The sequence below is a fragment of the Lissotriton vulgaris genome, chromosome 10, assembly GCF_964263255.1.
Source record: "Lissotriton vulgaris chromosome 10, aLisVul1.2, whole genome shotgun sequence".
Lineage (NCBI taxonomy): Eukaryota > Metazoa > Chordata > Amphibia > Caudata > Salamandridae > Lissotriton > Lissotriton vulgaris.
In genome coordinates, this window is record NC_141698.1 from 51,147,742 (window position 1) to 51,167,412 (window position 19,671).

The 19,671-nt window shown below is 43.1% G+C and overlaps 1 protein-coding gene across 1 annotated transcript in view; it reads right to left on the reverse strand.

The window, feature by feature from the left end:
- Positions 1 to 19,671, reverse strand: part of CDK16 (cyclin dependent kinase 16) — a 186,736-nt gene that overhangs the window by 43,135 nt on the left and 123,930 nt on the right. The window contains exons 10-11 of the mRNA XM_086940435.1: positions 10,646 to 10,769; positions 2,961 to 3,081 (exon numbers count right to left, since the gene is read on the reverse strand). Of these exons, the coding sequence (XP_086796561.1) occupies positions 2,961 to 3,081; positions 10,646 to 10,769 (245 nt within the window). The remainder of the gene's footprint in view (positions 1 to 2,960; positions 3,082 to 10,645; positions 10,770 to 19,671) is intronic.

Genomic DNA, 19,671 nt, shown 5'->3' on the forward strand with positions numbered 1-19,671 from the left:
GCAAAAGTGCTCTTGTAGTGTAGGAGTCCTGTATAACGTCACTTACTGTGTAGAACATCACCTAAGTGTCCTATAATTGGGGTGAGAGGGTAGATTACATGTGGCTAGATTTTAATATGTTGTTGTTAGGTTTAGGTTGTAAGAAAATACTAGGGCACCCATCTGTCGAATGATAGGTAGTTTCTGTTTATTGAGGTACGCCATCCTTGGTGATGCTTGGGATGAAAAGATCAGCGAATATTGCCACTAGGTTGGCAGAAGCCTTTTCAGAGGGCCACAAGGCATGGAGGGCTTACTGGGCCCAACCATGAGGGTCCAGACCTTGTACTCCCGATGTCATGGGGTCTGACCAACTATGGATATTGTGCAACTGGGCCAAGTACACCTTCAGCTCTTGACTCTCAGGAATAGCGTGGTCCAAGCAGTCCAGGCCTCCCCTGGGCAAGGGCGTGGGGGGCAGGGCTCTAGTGATTCTCTAAGCAGTCCCCAGGGTCCCACTCACTCCTTGTGATAGTGGTTATTCCTTATTTACTTTAGGCAACAACCAGGGAAAGCCCCATTAGTAGTCAGAGTCTCAAGAGTCCACTCTGACTCTATTTTATAGTTAACAGTGCTCCAGTGCCGCAGTGCTAACAACTAGCAAGCATATTTCCCCAGGGCCAACTGGCCTGAAATCAGTCTTGCCGTCCCGAGTTTACCCTGTCTGCGGGCGCTTGGAGTGGCAGCAGCTGAATCAGCGGAGTTTGCTGCACGTGGCCCTGGTGGGTTGCACTTGCTCTCAGCGTGCACAGAGTTCCTCACACACAGCTGCGCCACCGGAGGTGAACTGCTGCTCGTCTTACAGTGTGTCTGAGCTGTCCCACAGTGTGGGGCGCGGGGCAGGGTGATGCGATGATCCTGAAGTGAGTGCCTCGCCTTGATGACGGGCACAGTAGGACAGGATTAATTAACAGGCTTCAGATGCACCAGACACACGTTATGATTTAGTTCAAGTTGAAGCGGAGGTGTTTATGTCCATAACACCAAGAATTTCCAATTCTTACCATTTTCTACCAACGTTTTGTAATGAATCCAGTCAAACAGAAGAAATCCTATGGTATGCACATATGCAAAGAGACATGGGGCAATAAAGTGATCTACTCAAGATTGTACAATCTGATAATGTGGTAAAATCGACAATGTTTATTTGGGATCCAGGTCTCCTGTTCTCTCTTCACTGGACTATTTCAGCATGCACTTCCAGAGCCCTTGGCATCAAATAGGATGTTAAAGTCTTTATCAGCAGAGAAGAGCTTGACAATGCATGCCGGCTGAGCTAGAGGCAGCCAGGCTAGTGTAGACAAGCCATGGGCCCCAACTGGCTCAGTTTATTGGAGACAACAAATTACTCTAAACAAAAATACTTCAGGAGGGTTTAGAAACCAGTTAAATGAGAAGTGCCGAAAGATAATCACCAGGCGTGCATACTGCACACTTAAACTGAAAAAGGAACTCACTATATGTGGCTTTCAGAGCCTTCTTGCTAGAGATGAGTGTGTGTGTATGAACTGAAAATAAAAGTCTGAATAACAATTATTTTGGTGAAAAGAAAATAAGAAATCAAAACAGTGGCTCCGTCCCAGAGGAACAAAAATAAGAGGGGACCCTCGATTAAGGAACAGGAGCACATTAGGCATTAAGAGAAACACACATGTCCAACACAGAAGGGCAATATGCACATAAGGGCAGGATGAGGGCTAGGAGCACACAGGAGAACTGGTGCTGTTGAGGTCGGTAGAATGTACAGAAGAATGTTAATGGCACTGGAAGTTGAAACATTCAGAAGAAGGTAGCCAGTGCTAAAAAGGATGAAGCACAAGGAAGGCAGTCACCAGGGGAAGATGTACTCAGTTGTGGAGTTGCATTCTTGCAGTAAGTATAACCTTCTACACAACGAGGCAGATGAATGTGGGGGTGAAGTAGGTAAAGCGTATGTGACTCTTTCTCTAACCAGACAACAGATGCAAGAGGCTACAATAACTGCGGCAAAAGACATTCACAGCCGCCTAGACATACTTCACTGAATTGTCTGTGACCATTAAAATTCAACAGATGCTGTTAATATATTAAGAAGTCTCAGATAACCTACATGTGATTCATTATTCTTGGGTTTGAGAACCGTACAGTGCTCATTGTCCCTTCTTTAAGAAACCTTTTCAAGAGACCAAAAGGCAAGCTTCAAAGTTGTTAGTGATGGCTTCTACATACAAGTTAATGAGAAAGTATCAGAAAAATTATCACCCACCAGGAAAAAGAAAGGCAGGAGGTGACCAAGAAGGAAGCAACAGTCACGAAATAGAATTTTCCTTAATCACAATAGAAAGTTGTAATGCGAAATGTACATTATATAATGGGCAAAAACAACTTCAAGAGGGTGGGCAGGCTTGACACTATGCCAAGTTGCAATGAATATGAGGCTACTCCATGATGTCAAACTTCCATTCTCCAAGAGCTTACAAAATTAATAGATCGATAATCTTTACAGGAAGTGTCTTCTACGCAGCTCGTCGTCTATGCAAGTTCTGATTCAGGACTCCGTGGATGTCTAACAGCAAGAGCGACAGCACCACTGAAACAGTACCACTTTCTAACTACGCCGAGTGCTGTGGCCGCCATTGCCTTGTAAAGGTCTCAGACAATTATACATCTCTCAAACCAACTCAGGACCCGAAAGAGCCAAGGCTGTGATGCTGCATCATGTTACATTATACAAAGTCAACACAATCATGCAAAATGGCACTCTTCTTTATTTTACAACAGTGCCTGTAGGCAGTGCTCCTACAAATCATTCTGATTGGCCTCCAAAAATGTAATAAAACAGTAAAGCTGGTTAAAGTTTTGTGAAAATTGCAACAGACTGAGAGTTGTTGTTTTCTTACAACAACTCACCTCCTAGCTCAGTACAAGTAGTTAACACTTACCACATGTCGATTTGTGTTGAGTACTCTGTGGAGCCGAGCAAGATGTCTGGGGGTCGGTACCACAACGTCACCACTTCATTGGAGTAGGTTTTTGTAGGAATTGATTTTGCCCGTGCAAGTCCTGAGAAAGTAAGGAGGACACATTACTCACTGCTGTAATAGACCGGCCATGAATAAATGCAAGGAAGATGGATTGCTTCTCAGGGCAAGTAACATATTCCTTTACAATGACATCTAAAGATAGCGTGGGCTGAGAAGATCAGAGACCAACTAACGATACAGTCCTATTCGGTGCCATCAGTCCCCATATCACCCCAGAAAACAGAAATCAAGACAGATGTACAAAAACACCACAGTCAACCTGTGTATACTTTGGAACGTTGACTTAAGATTAAATCAAAAATGGGTGGAACAGAAGCAGCACTAAACAAAACAGCAACTCCTGCTTCGAAACTCAGTTCCTTCACCATCACTATTACGCCACATTCCCACTAATGCCTAGAGCAGAAATCTTTATCTACATATAATTGCTTATAGCGAAGGCAAATCTGCCTATAGTTATCATGTTATCACAGTCATTATCCCTTTCAGAGCCAAAAACACACACATTCACCAATATTTCACCACTGCCACTAAAGGCTAATATTTCGACTGAACTATCCTGCAATGAAGTTTAACCTCATCTGACAGACAGAAGCACCTCAAGCCCAGCGTCATAACTGGGAACAATTTAACCCTCAATATGTTTACACCAATCCTATCAACTCCCAGCCACCAAACGCACATATGTGAACCATTCTCATCCTGAGCAAAACCACTTTACCATTAACACACCAAACCCAACCATGGCAAACTTTTTACGAAAACAGCCATCAACACAACTACATTGTAATCTTATGCAGCAATAAACATCTTCATAGCTCCTCTTTATCCACATATGTCAACAGAACCTTTTGCAGCAGCTCTACCAGTGGCCAAATACCATCCTGTCTATCAAAGCCTTTGCAACTTGGTTTGCTATCAGTGCGTCAACCAAAGCCAATATAAAAATCATCACCATTTCCACTCCTACCAAAACTAAAAGACCATCATTTTGAAGTATGCCGAAAAGTTAATAATGTTCTCCCTAGCATCAACAATACAATCTTCCCCAACTAAATCAACCAGGAAACAACCACATACAAATAAATTATCTCCACTGTTATGATCTGCATTTTCATATCTACCATTGGCAATGCAACAATTTTTTCATCACTGTACTTTCATCTTGATTGCCAATATGATCGCCAACATCCTTATCACTAGTAATGCCTACACAATTCCCTTCAAACTTACCCCCACCGACAGAAACCCTATAATCATATATGTGCCAAGCCCGGGATAATTACAGTACTGTCAATAATAAACGCCATCACCTCCAGCCCATGAACATATACTTCCTTTAATGTCCCATTTCTCACCCGCTGGACATCACTGTGCCAACACTGCACCAATGCCAGTGCAAACCATTGAAGGCATCCCAACCAAAGCCATTAGAACCACGTTCATCATCGAATACTGTATTTGGGGGATAATTCACCTAGCACGGTATTGATTTTATTAAGAAACCAGTGCTTATTATATTTCACTGATACACTAAGTCAACGATAGACCAAATCTCAAAGTATTTGGAATAGACTGAAGGCCTGCTCAGTCTTGAAGGAAGCAACACAAATTAGGTGCATTGGAACCTTAAGGGACCAACCTCTGTTCTGTGACTGGCACTGACAAACACACACGCACTGACAAACACACACACACACACCTCCTCCAACGTCCCCCCCTCTAATTTTTTAAGCATAATCTTTTGTTTTAACAAAGTTTTGGAATGCTTAAGTTTCTCTTATTCTAACTGGATCTTGTCGCAAATTCTATACAAACATACACTGTGAGCCTCTCTGTTAAGTCACTTGATGTAATGAGCTGGGATCCCACAAGGTACGTTACAAAAAAAGTTGTGCTTGTTTGACTAATACTATACTGTCATTTTTTTTTCTCTCTTCCCTTTTGTTAATGGAATATTGGCATGGTCTACTCATTATGTTTGTTCTTTATTGGATTCTTTGTGAAAATCTAATGAAAAAGATCTTGATTAAAAAAAAAACTACATTCAACAACGCTGCCAATGTTAGGCTCTTCATTGCCATGTCCACAAACCCAGGTGACGCCCCACACTCGCTGCTATTTTTACCAATAGAGTGAAACTACTTTCATCTCTATTTGGGAATATTTAAGCATTCTCAATAGCATCTCCACCAATCAAACCACTATCATCATACTCTCAAATAGCAATACAACAATCTTACAAGGTATGATCCTCACATGACATCTGTAGGACTAGAATATGCTATTAGACCGCACCAGCAATGGGGAAACGTTGAACAAGGTCACTGCTCACCCTCTCTTGACTGTGTGCACTCATGCATGCATTGGAACTTGTAAACCTACTTGGAAAGCAGTGGAAAACTGAAGAGTGGGAGTGAGCCATAGGGTACTACTCATGACCATTCACCTGAAGAAAGTCTTTGCAGGTTCCTGTTTTGTGGGGTGTTAATGTCCTTTCATTCTGAATTGCCAGGTGGGAGCAGCTATTCTGATGTTGAGGGGCTTGTTGCTCCAGAACCTGGAAGAAAACCTCAATTGTGTCTTTTTCCTTCTTTCATGTCTTTATCTCTAATGTGGCCATGTCCTGGATCCTGACCAGGTGTTGCACACCAGAGGTGGTTAGTTTATCAGCCAAGTCTGCAAAAGTGATTCTCCTTAGTGCTTTGTATGTGATGCAGATTGTCCTGCAGACAATGCAGGCTGGAAACCAGTCAATGTAGTTCTTTGTGTGATGTGGCTGAAATTCTGCAAGACTTTGATGAGATGTGCCAAACTGAGGGATGCTCACTATGCCTGGACGACTGCGCTTGACCGAGTCCCAGGAAGTGGCTTGTGTTCTGAATTACGGAGTAAAGTAACAAGTGTGATTTGAGGACCCAGAGTTGCGTCTCGGTATGAGAGATGTGCTAAGGGTACCATCTAGGGGGCGCATTAAGGCAGGTCGAGGATTGTTAAAAAGCTCAGATTTATCAGGGCATCAGGTTCTCCTTCTTTGACAGCGATGTAGTCACCAGTTTCTTCCATCGATTTAACTAGACTTACAATGTGACTCAAGATTTCCTACAGAAGACCTGAAAGCATGCTACCCTTCAAAACAGGAGCTAGATGCCAAACATACCCAAAGCACCAAAGAACTCACTAGTGGTCATCATTCCAGACTCAATGAGATGGTCAGAGGCTCACGGGCAAGGTCACGCAGTCTTAGAACCAGACACAAGGAGGGAGAAGGGCATTGGCAGCCAAGCCTCCTAAAAGTGCCAGTATTTGATTTTGGGAAATAGTCGCATGCAGAGGAGTTAGCCTAACAGAGTGAACATTTTGAGATCCTTTACACAGTAGAGGACTGCAGGTTTGTTTGGAAATCAAGAACCAGAGGAAATACAACAACGATGGTAAATGCTTTTTATGATGCAGGCTGCCTGGACAAATAATCCGAGAACAGATCGCTTTGTCCTGCCAACACCCTCCCACCCCCAAAGATGGCAAAAATGAAGATTCTGCACAAAACCATCAATGTATTTTATTGTCCTACCAAACCTAGAGTGTTGCCCGGTGCGCCGGTCATGGAACTTTGCAGGTTTAATAAGGCAAACAGACTCAGAATAATGTTTAGAGTCTGAACAACTTCCGGATTTTAGCAATCTTAGAAACGAGGTTAACTTAGGACATCTCTCTCACTGGCTTCAATATTTTTAACGGCTTAACATCCAATGACTCCAAGGGTATACCTAAAATAGGCTTAATAACCGGCATTGCCATAATCGGACTTGATCATACTGCAAAACGAATGAGCTCTATATGCTGTAGCACACCAGTCAAAGTATTATTTTAGTATCTAGTTCATCGCAAATTGTTTTTTTTTTTGTTTTTTTTTTTTTTTGCTATAAGCAGCTAGTTTTCTTCAGGTCATGTTTGTGATAATTAGCTTGAATAAGGCTGGGCAATACTCTTAATAAAATTATTTTGGTGCAAGCAAATGCATGCTTCATGTGGACTAGAAAATGTTAATGCTAAAATACTGGCTCCTGGCCAAATCAAGTTAGCATCTAGTAATGATATCAGAAGGGGCATACCCTACTCCAAAATATTGCAAGGGAAAACTGTTAATAATGGCCATCTGTTACTGTATTAATCTAATGATATCAACATACACTAATTCTGTGGAGTCAATGGATGGAATTCTTGCAGCCGAAAAGGTCACTACTTACAAATCTGTAGACAACCTCAATCGCTACTTGTTCTGATTTATTTTGACAAAAGTTTATAAATTGTGTAGATTATGCCATCAAAACAAGACCATGAAATTACTATTTACCCACAAAGTTTCAGATTTTCAAGCTCTTGATAACCATAATTATCGAGACACTCAGTTTAATACTGCACCAATTGAGTCTGCTGAATTTCCAATTGCTATGGTTGACTTGTTCAAATATTTAAAGTTAATAAAAATAAACAAAAAATATATGGACTGCTATTCCCGAATCTCCATCAAAATGCTCACTGCAATGCAGTTCAACATTGGAATTTGAGAAGTCTAAATAAAGATATATGGTACTACGATCAGTTATGTCTTCAGGCTGGGCTACTATTAAGGTCAGTCTAAACACACACAGTCTATAAAGCTCAGTGCAAAAGGTGAAACAGTAAGGCTTTAAAATTGAATCATTTTGGGAGTAAAGTCTGTCGCAACTGTAAAAAACAATGGTGAAAAAATGTACTACCGTAACTGAAAAAAGCTGCATTGTACAAGGAGTGGAGGACAACGTTCTTTAGCTGGTGGAAATATATGGTTAACTTACATAGCTAGAATAAAGATGTAAATTTACTGGTTGTACCTAGTGTCTCGTGTAGATCATTTAAAAATTGCTGTCAGGATCTCTCAGTTATTTAAAAACTCCAATCCCTCAAAAACAATTGAACTTTATGGGGGGTCTGGTAACAATAGTATGAAAAAAACTTTGGTTGTAACCCTCTCGTGTGCATCGTCTAACAATGTCCTAATGATTAGCAGAATTCCTAATATTTAGTGAGGCACACTAACAGGACACATTTGCATAGAAGGAATAAATTATATCCTAAATGATCATCTTGTGTTGCTGTCCATGCTAAGTTAACCCAGCAAACATATTTGACAAATTTCTAACATTTCACACATATGAGTTTAAGGAAATCTTCTTCAACTCAGACTGGTTTCAAGAATGGGTTCTTACCCTACACACAATGCAGTACTACTGGTTCTCATTTTTAAGTGATCTTGACATTTTTTTCCAGAGGTTGCCCCAAATACTCTTTGTCTGGAGGCCTAAGGGAACATTTAAAAGGCATTATGCAGCCGCTTTGCTAATTTGTTGCTTGCTGCAACAGGATTGCAAATACTGTGCAATGCCTCGACATCTTGTCCTAGTAAAACTATGTTGAAAGTTGAATGATGGTGCTTGAACCCTACAACATAAGCTGATTATTGAGAAGGAGAAAGCACCTGAGCATAAAAGTAACACATTGTTATGTGGGGGAACCGCTTTAGTAATGATCTGTTGAAGATAAAGAAATTCTCACTTGATATGGGGAGTAATGCATTTAGAATCACTGAGGTAGCTACTCTGAGACCTTAGATGAAACAACATAACCTCCAAGGTTATACCCATGTTCTAGCATGGTCACCAGTGTAATAGTTGGCAAACAGACTGATACATGGAAGGACCACCGTGGACCTCCATCTCGGATTAAGACAATCTATCCCATTGGAAGTCATGAGATTGGGGCATTACTTAAACTAGAGCTGGGTTTGCACCTTTCAACTGGTGCTGAATGGTATCTTCTAATCCTCCAGTATGCAAGACTCCCAAGTGGAACCTGCAGAGACCGCAACACATGCCTGTCACAGGACTGGATCACCAGCGACAATTACCTTACTATTACTATTTCCTGCGCCGGGATGCTCCTTCGCTGGAGTCGCTGTGCGCATAATAAATTGTTATAACATAACATAACATAACCTACCTTGAGAAAGCCCACAGCCGTCGGGCCACACGGGCGAAACACGTGTCGGCTGTCCTTTGTTTCATGTGTGAACATTTTTTTGGGAATAAACACCATGTTTGGAAACGACCGTTGAATTCTGGAAATTATTCAGTTATGAAAAAGTTATTAAGAAGGCACAGTCCTCTATCAACAGTTAAACTTGTACTTCGCAATGGCCTTTGGGTGTAGCCATTTATGAGGCACGTGCCACTATTACCATTGGGCCCTGACCCCTGTAGCACTAAACCCCAGAGTCTGCCACCCATCTCAGAACCTGATGCTGTATTGAGTCCGACTGCACCAGCTAAGGAAAAGGTTCATTTGACAGTGGGATTTTGAGCCAACACAACCAAGAAAATCTACTTCAAGGATCTTAAAAAACGTGGTCTTAAAATGTTTTTCTCCTTCAAAAGGTCAGAAGTTTTTGCTTTATCCCTCTTAATTGTGGTAAAGATGCAACCTCTTCGAATAAAGGTATAAGGGTGCCCAAACTGATGAAAGAAGCATGAAATGGCTTTTTTGTCTAATATACCTGCACTGGTCGAATTGTTTTATATAGCTGGAATTATACAGTGCTCTATACCTTTGATAAAGCGGACCGATTAACATGAAGTACCTTTTAACATTGCACAGACGAAAACGTGTTTTATTGATTGGCCTCTATAAGATGAGGGGTGTAGTGCCGGCGGATCAAAAACCAAATCAAATGTTGTGGCTAAATGGTAGCTGTGCAAGTGTAGATGAGGTGATATTTGTAGGTACACAGTTGCGAGCCAGACACAATCATGTGAACAGAACGAAGCGGCTTTGTAATGCTCTTGAAATTCGAGACAAATGTCACTTCTTATTCTTGTGGAAACAGTGTTGCAGAGCAGAACAGAGAAAGGACTTTCACTAGTATGGGCCTTTCAGAAAAGAGGAATGATCAACAGTGTGGTCAGCACAGAGCACGACAATCGGGTTTGGCGGTAGGTGAAGAGTTTATGTTGAAGGAAGTGTGGTCAGGTTCTTTCGATGCGCTATGCACATAGCTGTACAGAGGCAGCACGTGTAAGCATGAATTGCTGGTGAGGTGCAAGTCAGCATGTGTTCATAAAGAGCGCTCTAGCAGCTTGCTCTGCATACTTGGTAGCTTGCTAAGCTGGATGAGATGGACTCCTATGTAAAGACATTGGAGTTAAGACGGGAAAGCATAAAGCGATGCTTGCTTGTATTCTAAGCAACAGAAAATTTGAGTTGTTGATTGCATAAAGTACAAGGTTCCTTTGGTAACTTGACATCCTTATGATACAAGGGAGAGATTTGATGCCATAATCACCTTCAGATACCCTTGACTAGGTTGGAAGGTAAGGACTGGAAGTAAAATGGTTAGGGGTATCTTCTCTAAAGCACATCCTCACAAGCACTCATTAAACTGTTAATACACCACAGTACTTCTCAACCATGTTTACACATGGCGTCTCCCAATTAGGTAAAAGGCTTGCTTGTATGGTGTGACCAGTCTTCAAGCACACACATACCAAAGTCTGCAAGCTTCAGCTCCCCCTTTTCATTGATGAGCAGATTCTGGGGCTTCAGGTCCCGGTGCAGCACCTTCCGCTGGTGGCAGTAGGCGAGGCCTCTTAGCAGCTGGAAGAGGAAAAGCTAGTAGGGAGGCAACAAAGAGAAGAAAATAGGAAATTCATTCAGTCGCACTGTGATCATAGCCTTTGTTTACAGGTATACATTAATGAACAATATCAAGTCACATTTACTAGCATTTAAAACCTTGTTGGTATGGCGATCCTTACTATACGAAGATAAAGGTTAAAAAATGAAAAAACATTGACATACCCTAAATGAGCAGTCACTGAGAAATCAAAAAATTGCAGTCACGGAGCAGCCAAATACAGGCGGTTGATAATCAGATAAATAGACTATCATCAAGCACCCAAAGACGAGAAGTCACGGAGCAGCCAAACGAAGGCGGTCACGGCTGTATGCTAAAACGTAAAGTATTCTCCCCACCCTCGATGCATCATGATGGTGTTGGTTTGCAGTGCCATAACCACAACTTGCTACCATCTGGGAGCTTCTTCCATTGCCAAATGCCGATAAAACAATTCTTAGTTGTTCTACTTGCTTCCTATTCCACCTGTTCAAAAAGAATCTGAAGATGGTGGTCATTTACTGGGGCACTGGGGCTTACGGGAGACTTCAATACCTCGCTCTACCTATTTTTTTTTTTTTTTTAAATACCCAAAAGTAAAACTTTTATTCTGTGCAAGGAAATTCCAGACCCAACCATGGCAGAGTAATGCGCAACGTGTGAATCTAGAATAGGTTCACACTGCAAATCTACACAAACACAGGATACTTATGGTCCGTCTGCCAGTGTCTACCCACACAGTTCTCAAGGCGTTCCCAAAATAAGTATTCACATTATGTTAGACAAATGTGCATAATTTGGTTGGCGAAGAATGCTGGAACATTTCTAACTGGGATGACCTATCTAGGTAAATTAAACATTTATTGTATTTTTAAAAACCAGACTTCCTACGTTTTTAGAACAGGATAAAACAGCAAGTATGTCTACGGTGTATGGGTTAGGAAAAAAATTTGACAACTCGTTACATAATCCAAGGGAGAGTTATTTGGAAAAAAAATATTATAATTCAACACAAACCTCAAACACCAACTTGCATTCTGAAGAAATATACGCAATATCTTGCGTGCATCAGACTTCTCAGTGGTAGGTGTTAGCTGCCCAGTGACCTGCTGCCTACTCACTACTTAGGTATTTCTACCAGATCAATCTTAGCTTTTGATTACAAATTCTGATTCTAGTTATTTTCTCATGTCTTTGTTCATCAATATTTATTATTTCTTAGACTGTAATTGTTTCATAACATGCACTTGGGTTTATTAATCTACCACAGAAGGGAAAAGAATAGGTGCCAGCTTATGTGGCAGGCTGGTACCTGGTTCTTTGAGTGAGGCCAGTGTGGACGAAGTCCAGACTACGCCATGCCTCCAGAGGCCGAATTGCAGAAGATTATCCCACAATGCAACTGGTGTTTGCACCTGTTGATGCACTCCCACCATAATGTGCAATTATAAAAAGGATCACAAACTTTTGTTGGGTCCCCTTCTATAGAGAGGTCTGCCCGGGAGCAAACTTAGCACTCACATATGGTAAACTGCATGGATATAATTCCTGGGAATATCCAAGGACGTTTTCTGTTTTTACTGCTTTGGATCACCCTGCCTTATGGGATATTGGGCTACGCATTCTATAAAGGGATGAAACATTTCAGCATGTTACCATTGGCCCCCTCTGCACCTCCATTGCCGCCGCCACTCTTGTGTCATGACCTCTAGCTCTAGGGGTGAACGTTAGCTGAAAAATCCTCATCCTCCTCTTTTCCACCAGTGGTAGCATCTTTATATTCCTGGTGCATCACAGGCTCTGCAGTTGTTCTTTAAACCATGCCTTACTAGGACAGCCAGCCAATGGCCCTACACTGTCCATATCCTCCATGACACTGTGCTGCAGAGAAGGACGGCATTCATACGATGAGCGTTTAAGCCCAGCCGTTAGAGATTAGGATTTCATGTCTGAGGCAGAGTAGGTGCAGCGGCAGTCTGTCAGCCTGCGCAAGACAGACCATTGCGGACATATGCGGACCATGAGATGATCTTTAAAATTGGCCATCCTCTTCTTTAGGCCAGGGGGCAGTAGCTCAGCCCCAGATGCACAGAGGATAAGTTGGGACGTCCTCATTAGTAATAGAGAGGGCAGTGAACAGAGGATTCTATTAATTGCTCACCTCAAACCTGCAAGGAGGATTTTTCAGGAATGTCTTCCATGACAAACAGTAGGGGAAATGTTACTTAGCCTAGCATCTGATTGTAGCATGAAGTGATGCAGGTTCACCTGCTTTGTGCATTCCTGAAATCTAGTGCTTGGCTCAGACATTACAATTTTATTTTCTTCGAAGAAGTTTTATGTCATGTGCGAGTGACAACTCCCTTTGTCTACAATGTGAACAGGCACCGACTCCACCTTAGATGGCTTCTCACTCCGCAGATGAGAAGGGAGTGCAGCGGAAGAGTAAATATATGTCTCTTGTGTGTTGTTAGTTGGTAATTTATATGCAATTTAAGAAAAAAATAGACCTTCAGTGACAGCTTGTGGGAGGAGGGGTGCATGTGAAGCTACAGCAAGACAAGCTACGAACAGATGCTTACAGGGCAACTTTTTCCATTTGTAGGATGTGTGAATATTGATACACATGCTTTGCATCAACAGCAAAGCAGTGTCTCCCTAGTGGGTCCAGCAGGTAAATGGTGCAGATATTTGAAACAAGGTCCTCAATTGTGTCTGGCCAACCATAGCTTGATGATGAGCTAATCTACCCGCAAAGTAATGCTTTGTAAACGTGTGTAGTGTTCACCAAGTAGCTGCCTTGCAGATATCTGCTAATGGGATGCTACCAAAGAAAGCTATAGTCAAGTCCTATGATTAACGCGATACATCTTCTGGTGGACAAGAATGGTACTTGTTGAGTAGTCAAGTTGACTAGCTCCCCTCGCTCCAAAATCAGAGGCAATGGTATGCAACGGGTAAAGGAAACTCCTCAAAAATCAACAAGATGATGATAAAAACTCCCCAGACAAGAGAGACCGAGGGGCAGTGTCGGAAAGAAACCAGAGGCAGATACCTGATACTCCGTATTCACACAGATATCGCAATATGAGGATATAAAAAAATGTAAAAGAAAAAAAAAAAAAGCTATAGTGGCTCCCTTTTTGCATGTAGTGTGCACTCTGGGAGGTACGGGAGTAGACATTTAGCTTCAGCACAGCAGGTTTATATACATTTGACAATCCACCCTGCCATCCCGGCTTTCGTAATAGCGTGACCCTAGTAGGGTTTAACCAAAGCAACAAAAAGGTGTTAGCTAAAAGGTTAAATTCGGTCAATATCGTTAATGAGCATCTGTTTAACATCTAAGGTATGTAAAACATTTCCCACCACAGAATCAGAATTTGGAAAGAATACCGGCAACTCGGTATTATGGGGCATGTGAAAGGCGAGACTATCGTAGGTAAGAACTGTGGATTCGTTCCAAGGACTGCTCTGTCCTTGTGCACTTGGATGAATGACATTTTAAACAAGCACTGGCGTTGCCAATAGGTCTCGCAGTAGGAAAGTTTGAGCTATTGGTTTTGTAAATGACAAAGCCCTTTATGTTTTTAAAATGTAAACAAAAATAAAAGGCATTGTTATTTGCAATTGTAATAGCTCCAACTTTCCTACTGCGAGACCTATTGGCAACGCCAGTGCTTGTTTAATTAACTATCATCCTCTGGTAATAGCCATTTCAGCACTTTGCCAGAATTAGTGAATTAAATTCCATCTGGTGCCATGTCTGGATCATCTTGTCTGAGGATGTTTAAAGTGGACTTTGTTTCTTCCACCCAGATGTAGTGATGATTGATACATTTTGCTGAACCCTAGATAATTAAGCAGTGCATATTGAACAAGTTTATACAGAGGAGTTGTTCATTGATCATGTTTATCCTAATCCAAATACTGGCCCAAAAAGTGTGACTTGCACCCGTCATTTTGTAAGTCTCAGTCCTCCTGCTAAAAGGCTTTCTTGGTGGCTGACTGCTAACAACTGTTTTTTAGGTGTTTGTGTAATTTAAAATCTGCCTGTATCTTGTAGCTGCTTCAGAGTGTCGGGTGCACAAATGGCAAAACATTTATGCAGTCACTCGAGGTTAACAGAGTGAGCATAGTGCATCAAGGCATTGGTGCTTTCCCGTGGTGCTCTCTCTCTAAGATGCTGAAACATTTCAGGTAGCCACCAAATGCCTGGCTGTGCTCTGGTCTTCATGGGGTAGTGACACGGCAAAAGGTCAAACCAACCGCAAGGGTAGTACATAAGGGTTGTGAGGACTAATGGGTCTTCGGCTGTTGGGGTGAAGGTGTGGGGGGGGCGTGGGGGGAGTAGTTGCAACATTACTGATGGGGACGGGACTGCTCATAAAGTGGCACAACTTTTTGGAGAGTTCCAGAATAAGGCAGGACTTTTGATTTCTTTTTTTGCTCTTGTGTTTTGACCAGTGATTTCCACTATTTAGTCAGTTCGTGTACCTATGCAAGTAATTTCCTTGGGTATATTCACGTTTTCATATGGAACAGCAGTTGTCAGTCTGGGATTCCGACTTTCCATACTGCCTCTGTTTGCGTGTCAGTTCTAGTGCGGTGCCTCTGGTAGAAATGCGCTTGGCTGGGGTGTTCAACGCCTGCTGTATGGTTAGGTTACGTTGGTTGTTGCACATAGGTGGGCTTTTGAATATTTTAGATAGAAAACGCTATTAACTTAATTACCGAAAAGTTATTACTTATCCCCCCGCAGTAATTGGTAGTTACCGCTATCGGTGTTTACCGCAGCGGTAGTATCATAGCGCTAGCAGTAATTGCCCCGCTTGTGGGAGTGAGACTGGCCGAGCCTGCTTTCTTAGACGGGGCACTGGGTGCGTATGTGGGGGGGGGGGGAACTGCCAGGCGACCTCGCAGTGCTGCACAACTGGACGAATAAGTAATGTCAAATAATTATTCTCCATGACTTTTAATTGATCGCCCGGGGTAGCGAATGCCCATTGATTGGAAAAAAGAAGCGGTGTTGCTTTGCACGGGCTTCCCTGCCTGTTTCTATGGCGATCGAGGTAATTTCCCGTCTGAGGATCTCCGCTGCCCTCTGATTGCACTTCTGCGGTTTCATCCAGCAGTGGCAGGGAAGCGTTAAGACACGATAGCTTCCTCCTCTCTTAAATCGCTTTGATCGAGTGTGAATCAACAATGCACGCTGATTTTGCATTGTTGACATATTCACAAATGTCTCCGTAAGTGCTTTCTCGTTTTCTTCCTCATTAAACAGAGCGCTCTTTAATTACGTGGCTTCTGACACATGCTTTTGCAGGCGGGGAGTATGTGTTTTTTTTGCTAGGAGTCTTGCTGTGGTATTTTGTACAATGTAGTCTAGTGCAGTCTAGTAATAAACCTTAATGTACGTGTCTGCACCTCATACGTCATGAGTGCGATGCCCAGGGGAGGATCCTGGCAAACAGGTTTATCGAGAGACAGAGATAAAAAAGAGAAACGGGCGGGAGAGCCTGGTGGGGGGCGGGAGTGCGAGCGAGGGGAGGAGAATGGAGGGGGAGGCAAGACAGAGGCAAGGAGTGTGGCAAATGGTTGGAGGGAAGCCGGATGGGGCGGGAGAGCCTACGAGAGAAGCACACAGTCCTCGGAAAGTAAAACATGAAAAAAAATGTACATGAAATGAAGGAAATGGCAGAAGACAAAATAGAAACAAGACAGTGGCAGCAAGTCAGTAATTGGAAAAATGTAAAGCGGAAGTAATTAAGTAGTCATCCGGTATGACTCACGAAAGGGCCCGGATTGAAAACAGCTGAAACGTGAACTTCGTAGTGGGTTCGCTTCAGTGCATGTATGACAGGAAATAACATCGTATTTCTACACTGCTAAAAAAAAAAAAGTAGTAAATGAATATCGTGAAAGGTGGGCACAGAGATGTTCAAGCAGGCACAGTGTGGCGAAGAGCAAGTGATGCGTGGTTAATGGCAGCGGGCAAGTGATGCGTGCCTCAGGGCAGGGGGCACTAAAATGTGATGTGAACAAATGCGTGAGTCTGGAAGCAAATACAAAGAAGAGGAATGACTGAGGCGCATTGGTGTGAAGCACATCAAAGGGCTTCTCCTCCCCTAATTAGCCGTTCTGGGGAAACTGAAAGTACGGCCGGCCTGCGGCCGGCCATGAATAATTAGGGGAGGAGAAGCCCTTTGATGTGCTGGGCTGGCTGGCCCTGAATGCGCGTGCATGTTATCACGTGGTTCACGGGCACTGCAAGAAAACCGCGGCTGAAAGCCCTTTGGTTTGACGAGAAAATAGCCGACTTGAATTCTCCCCATTTCCCATTCCTGCGGAATGGTAAAGGCTCGACCTAAAAAGGACTGGATGTTCCCTGTTCTGCATGAATATTGTACCTGCTCTTCAAAGGAAGGAAAGATAGGAAATGACACCCTGAAATTCAACTCTGAAAGAGTCTAATTGCTTGGAGATGGCCAGGCACCAGGCCAGCTCTCCAGTACTGATGCACCACTCTGCTTGCTCCCCGTTTTTTTGAGTGCTTTCTCCTGATTTTCCAAAATGGTTTACTGCTTTCTCCGTCCTCTTCTCAGGTTTTTTTTTTTAGTGCTTTCTCCTGATTTTGCCTCGTTTTTCACTGCTTTCTCCTTCCTTTCCCCCTGTTTTTCTGAGTGCTATTTCCTGCCTCATTTTTTCCCACTTTCTCCATCCTTTCCCCCCATTTTTCTGAATGCTTTCTCCTGCTCTTGCCTCCTTTTCACTGCTTTCTCCTTCCTTTCCCCCTGTTTTTCTGAGTGCTATTTCCTGCCTCATTTTTTACCACTTTCTCCATCCTTTCCCCCCATTTTTTTGAGTGCTTTCTCCTGCTCTTGCCTCCTTTTCACTGCTTTCTCCTTCATTTCCCCCTGTTTTTCTGAGTGCTATTTCCTGCCTCATTTTTTACCACTTTCTCCATCCTTTCCCCTCATTTTTATGAGTGCTTTCTCCTGCTCTTGCCTCATTTTCACTGCTTTCTCTGGGAAGCAGCTAGCAACTCCAGCACCTTGAAACCCTCACAGGTGATTTGCTGTGCTTTATAAATCCTGATTGATTGACCGACTGATGCAGGTGTGGAAAATATTTTCCACTGAAGTGCATGGCATGCACGACTAGTAGGCTTATGTGCCATAAAAAAGATATTCATACATTCCTCCTGGAAGTTTAGACTCTAAAACCTCATGCGCCAGGTCAAGACTGTTTGGGGCCGGGGTGCCTGATGTGGCGGTGTTGCTGTGCGTAAAGGTCCGGTTGAAGCTTCCCATCTGGGCTCGTAGACATCTCCGAAAGCATTAAGAACCAGGGCTCATTGAGGCCAGCCTATTCTTTCCCACCACTTACAGAATAAGTGAAAGATTGAAAAGCATAGGCCAATGTCCCCGACTTAAGCAGGTCCATTAGCACCGGAAGGAATTGGACAGTGCGTTTAGTCTTTGATTGGGTTTCTATCCAGAGGGCGGGGCTAGACCAGAAGCTGAGGCTTTCTTTGTGTAGAGCTTGTGGCTCAACACCAAACTAGTGCGGAAGAGGTGCTGTGCCTCTGTATAAGGGTGCCTTGGGTGGGCAGGCTCTGACCAACAGCTGGCTCCAGAGAAGTATTCACAACTCTCACTGTCTTCGTAATCTTTGGTCTTGTTAATGTCAAAGGCATTCCCTCTTTTTCTTCTACCTCATAGGCACTCGAGGATGGAGTCTGTGGCTGGGTATTGGTTGGGTCGCAAGATGGGCTTGCTTCCTCTTCCTCAACATTAAGTGGGTCTTGTTTGCCAAAGATAGGTGTTTCTGCAGGTGACTGTTGCTACACCTTCAGATGCACTCAAAACCTCTCTTTTCTGTAGTGCAAGGTTTTCTTGGAATGAAAGGAGAGACAGAAGTGACAGAGTGCCTCGTTATGGTCGGGGGAGAGGCAGATATTGCAGACGCCATTCTGGCCAGCCCACGGTTACCTTTGTGTTTCACTGTAGGCAGACTTGGAAGGGTGAACGTTTCTTCACCACCTTTCTTTTTGAATTAAGCAAGGTAAGCTCCCAGAGGTTGGAGAGGACTTGGATTAGGTGGCCTGGGTTGTTGTCTACTTGCGTGTCGAGCTAATTGGTCACAGCCCGTAAAGGAAAGTGATCCAGGATAACCGCAATCAGCAATTGATCTCCAGACTTCGGCAGGCCTTAGAAAACCTCAAAAATAATTATTTGATCCAGGAACTTTTACCGAACACGTCTGAACATGAGGGAGAGAGCAGTATTAAGCTGTGTCCCATCGGTCCCATGCTCTAACAGCAATCTCACCTGTAGAGAGAAAATATCTCAGCATGAAACGTATTCTTTCCGCTCACCCGGTTATGAGCATGAATTTAGCAACAACAGCACTGAGCAGCAGGTACCACTGTACAAATGTTACAGGAGGAAGGTTTAGTCACCAAGACCTGATGCATCTTAGCAGGAGTCAAAAGCTCCCTGGCAATGCAGAACAATGCTCTTAGTGTGGAACAGAAAATCCACAGTTTCATTTGACTTCAACGATAACTTGAACAGAAACATTAGCATTTTATCTTTACATCCTTGCCAAAACTATCTCCTACTCGATTCAGAAAACTGAAAGGGAAAACTCACTATCTATCGGCCACATGTATGTACGATAGAAATTGCGAGTTCCTATTTGAGATTCTATGAAAATCGCCATTAGGATATCCCAATTTCAAATGTACTAAACTCTATTGAGTTTCATTTGTGATTCCCAATGGGTCGCAAATTGACCTACCACGAGGCAGGTCGCAATTTGCAACCCGTTTGGGAATCATGACAATCACAGGCATGGTGGCCTGCTAGGGGTCAATGGATCACCTTGTCTGTA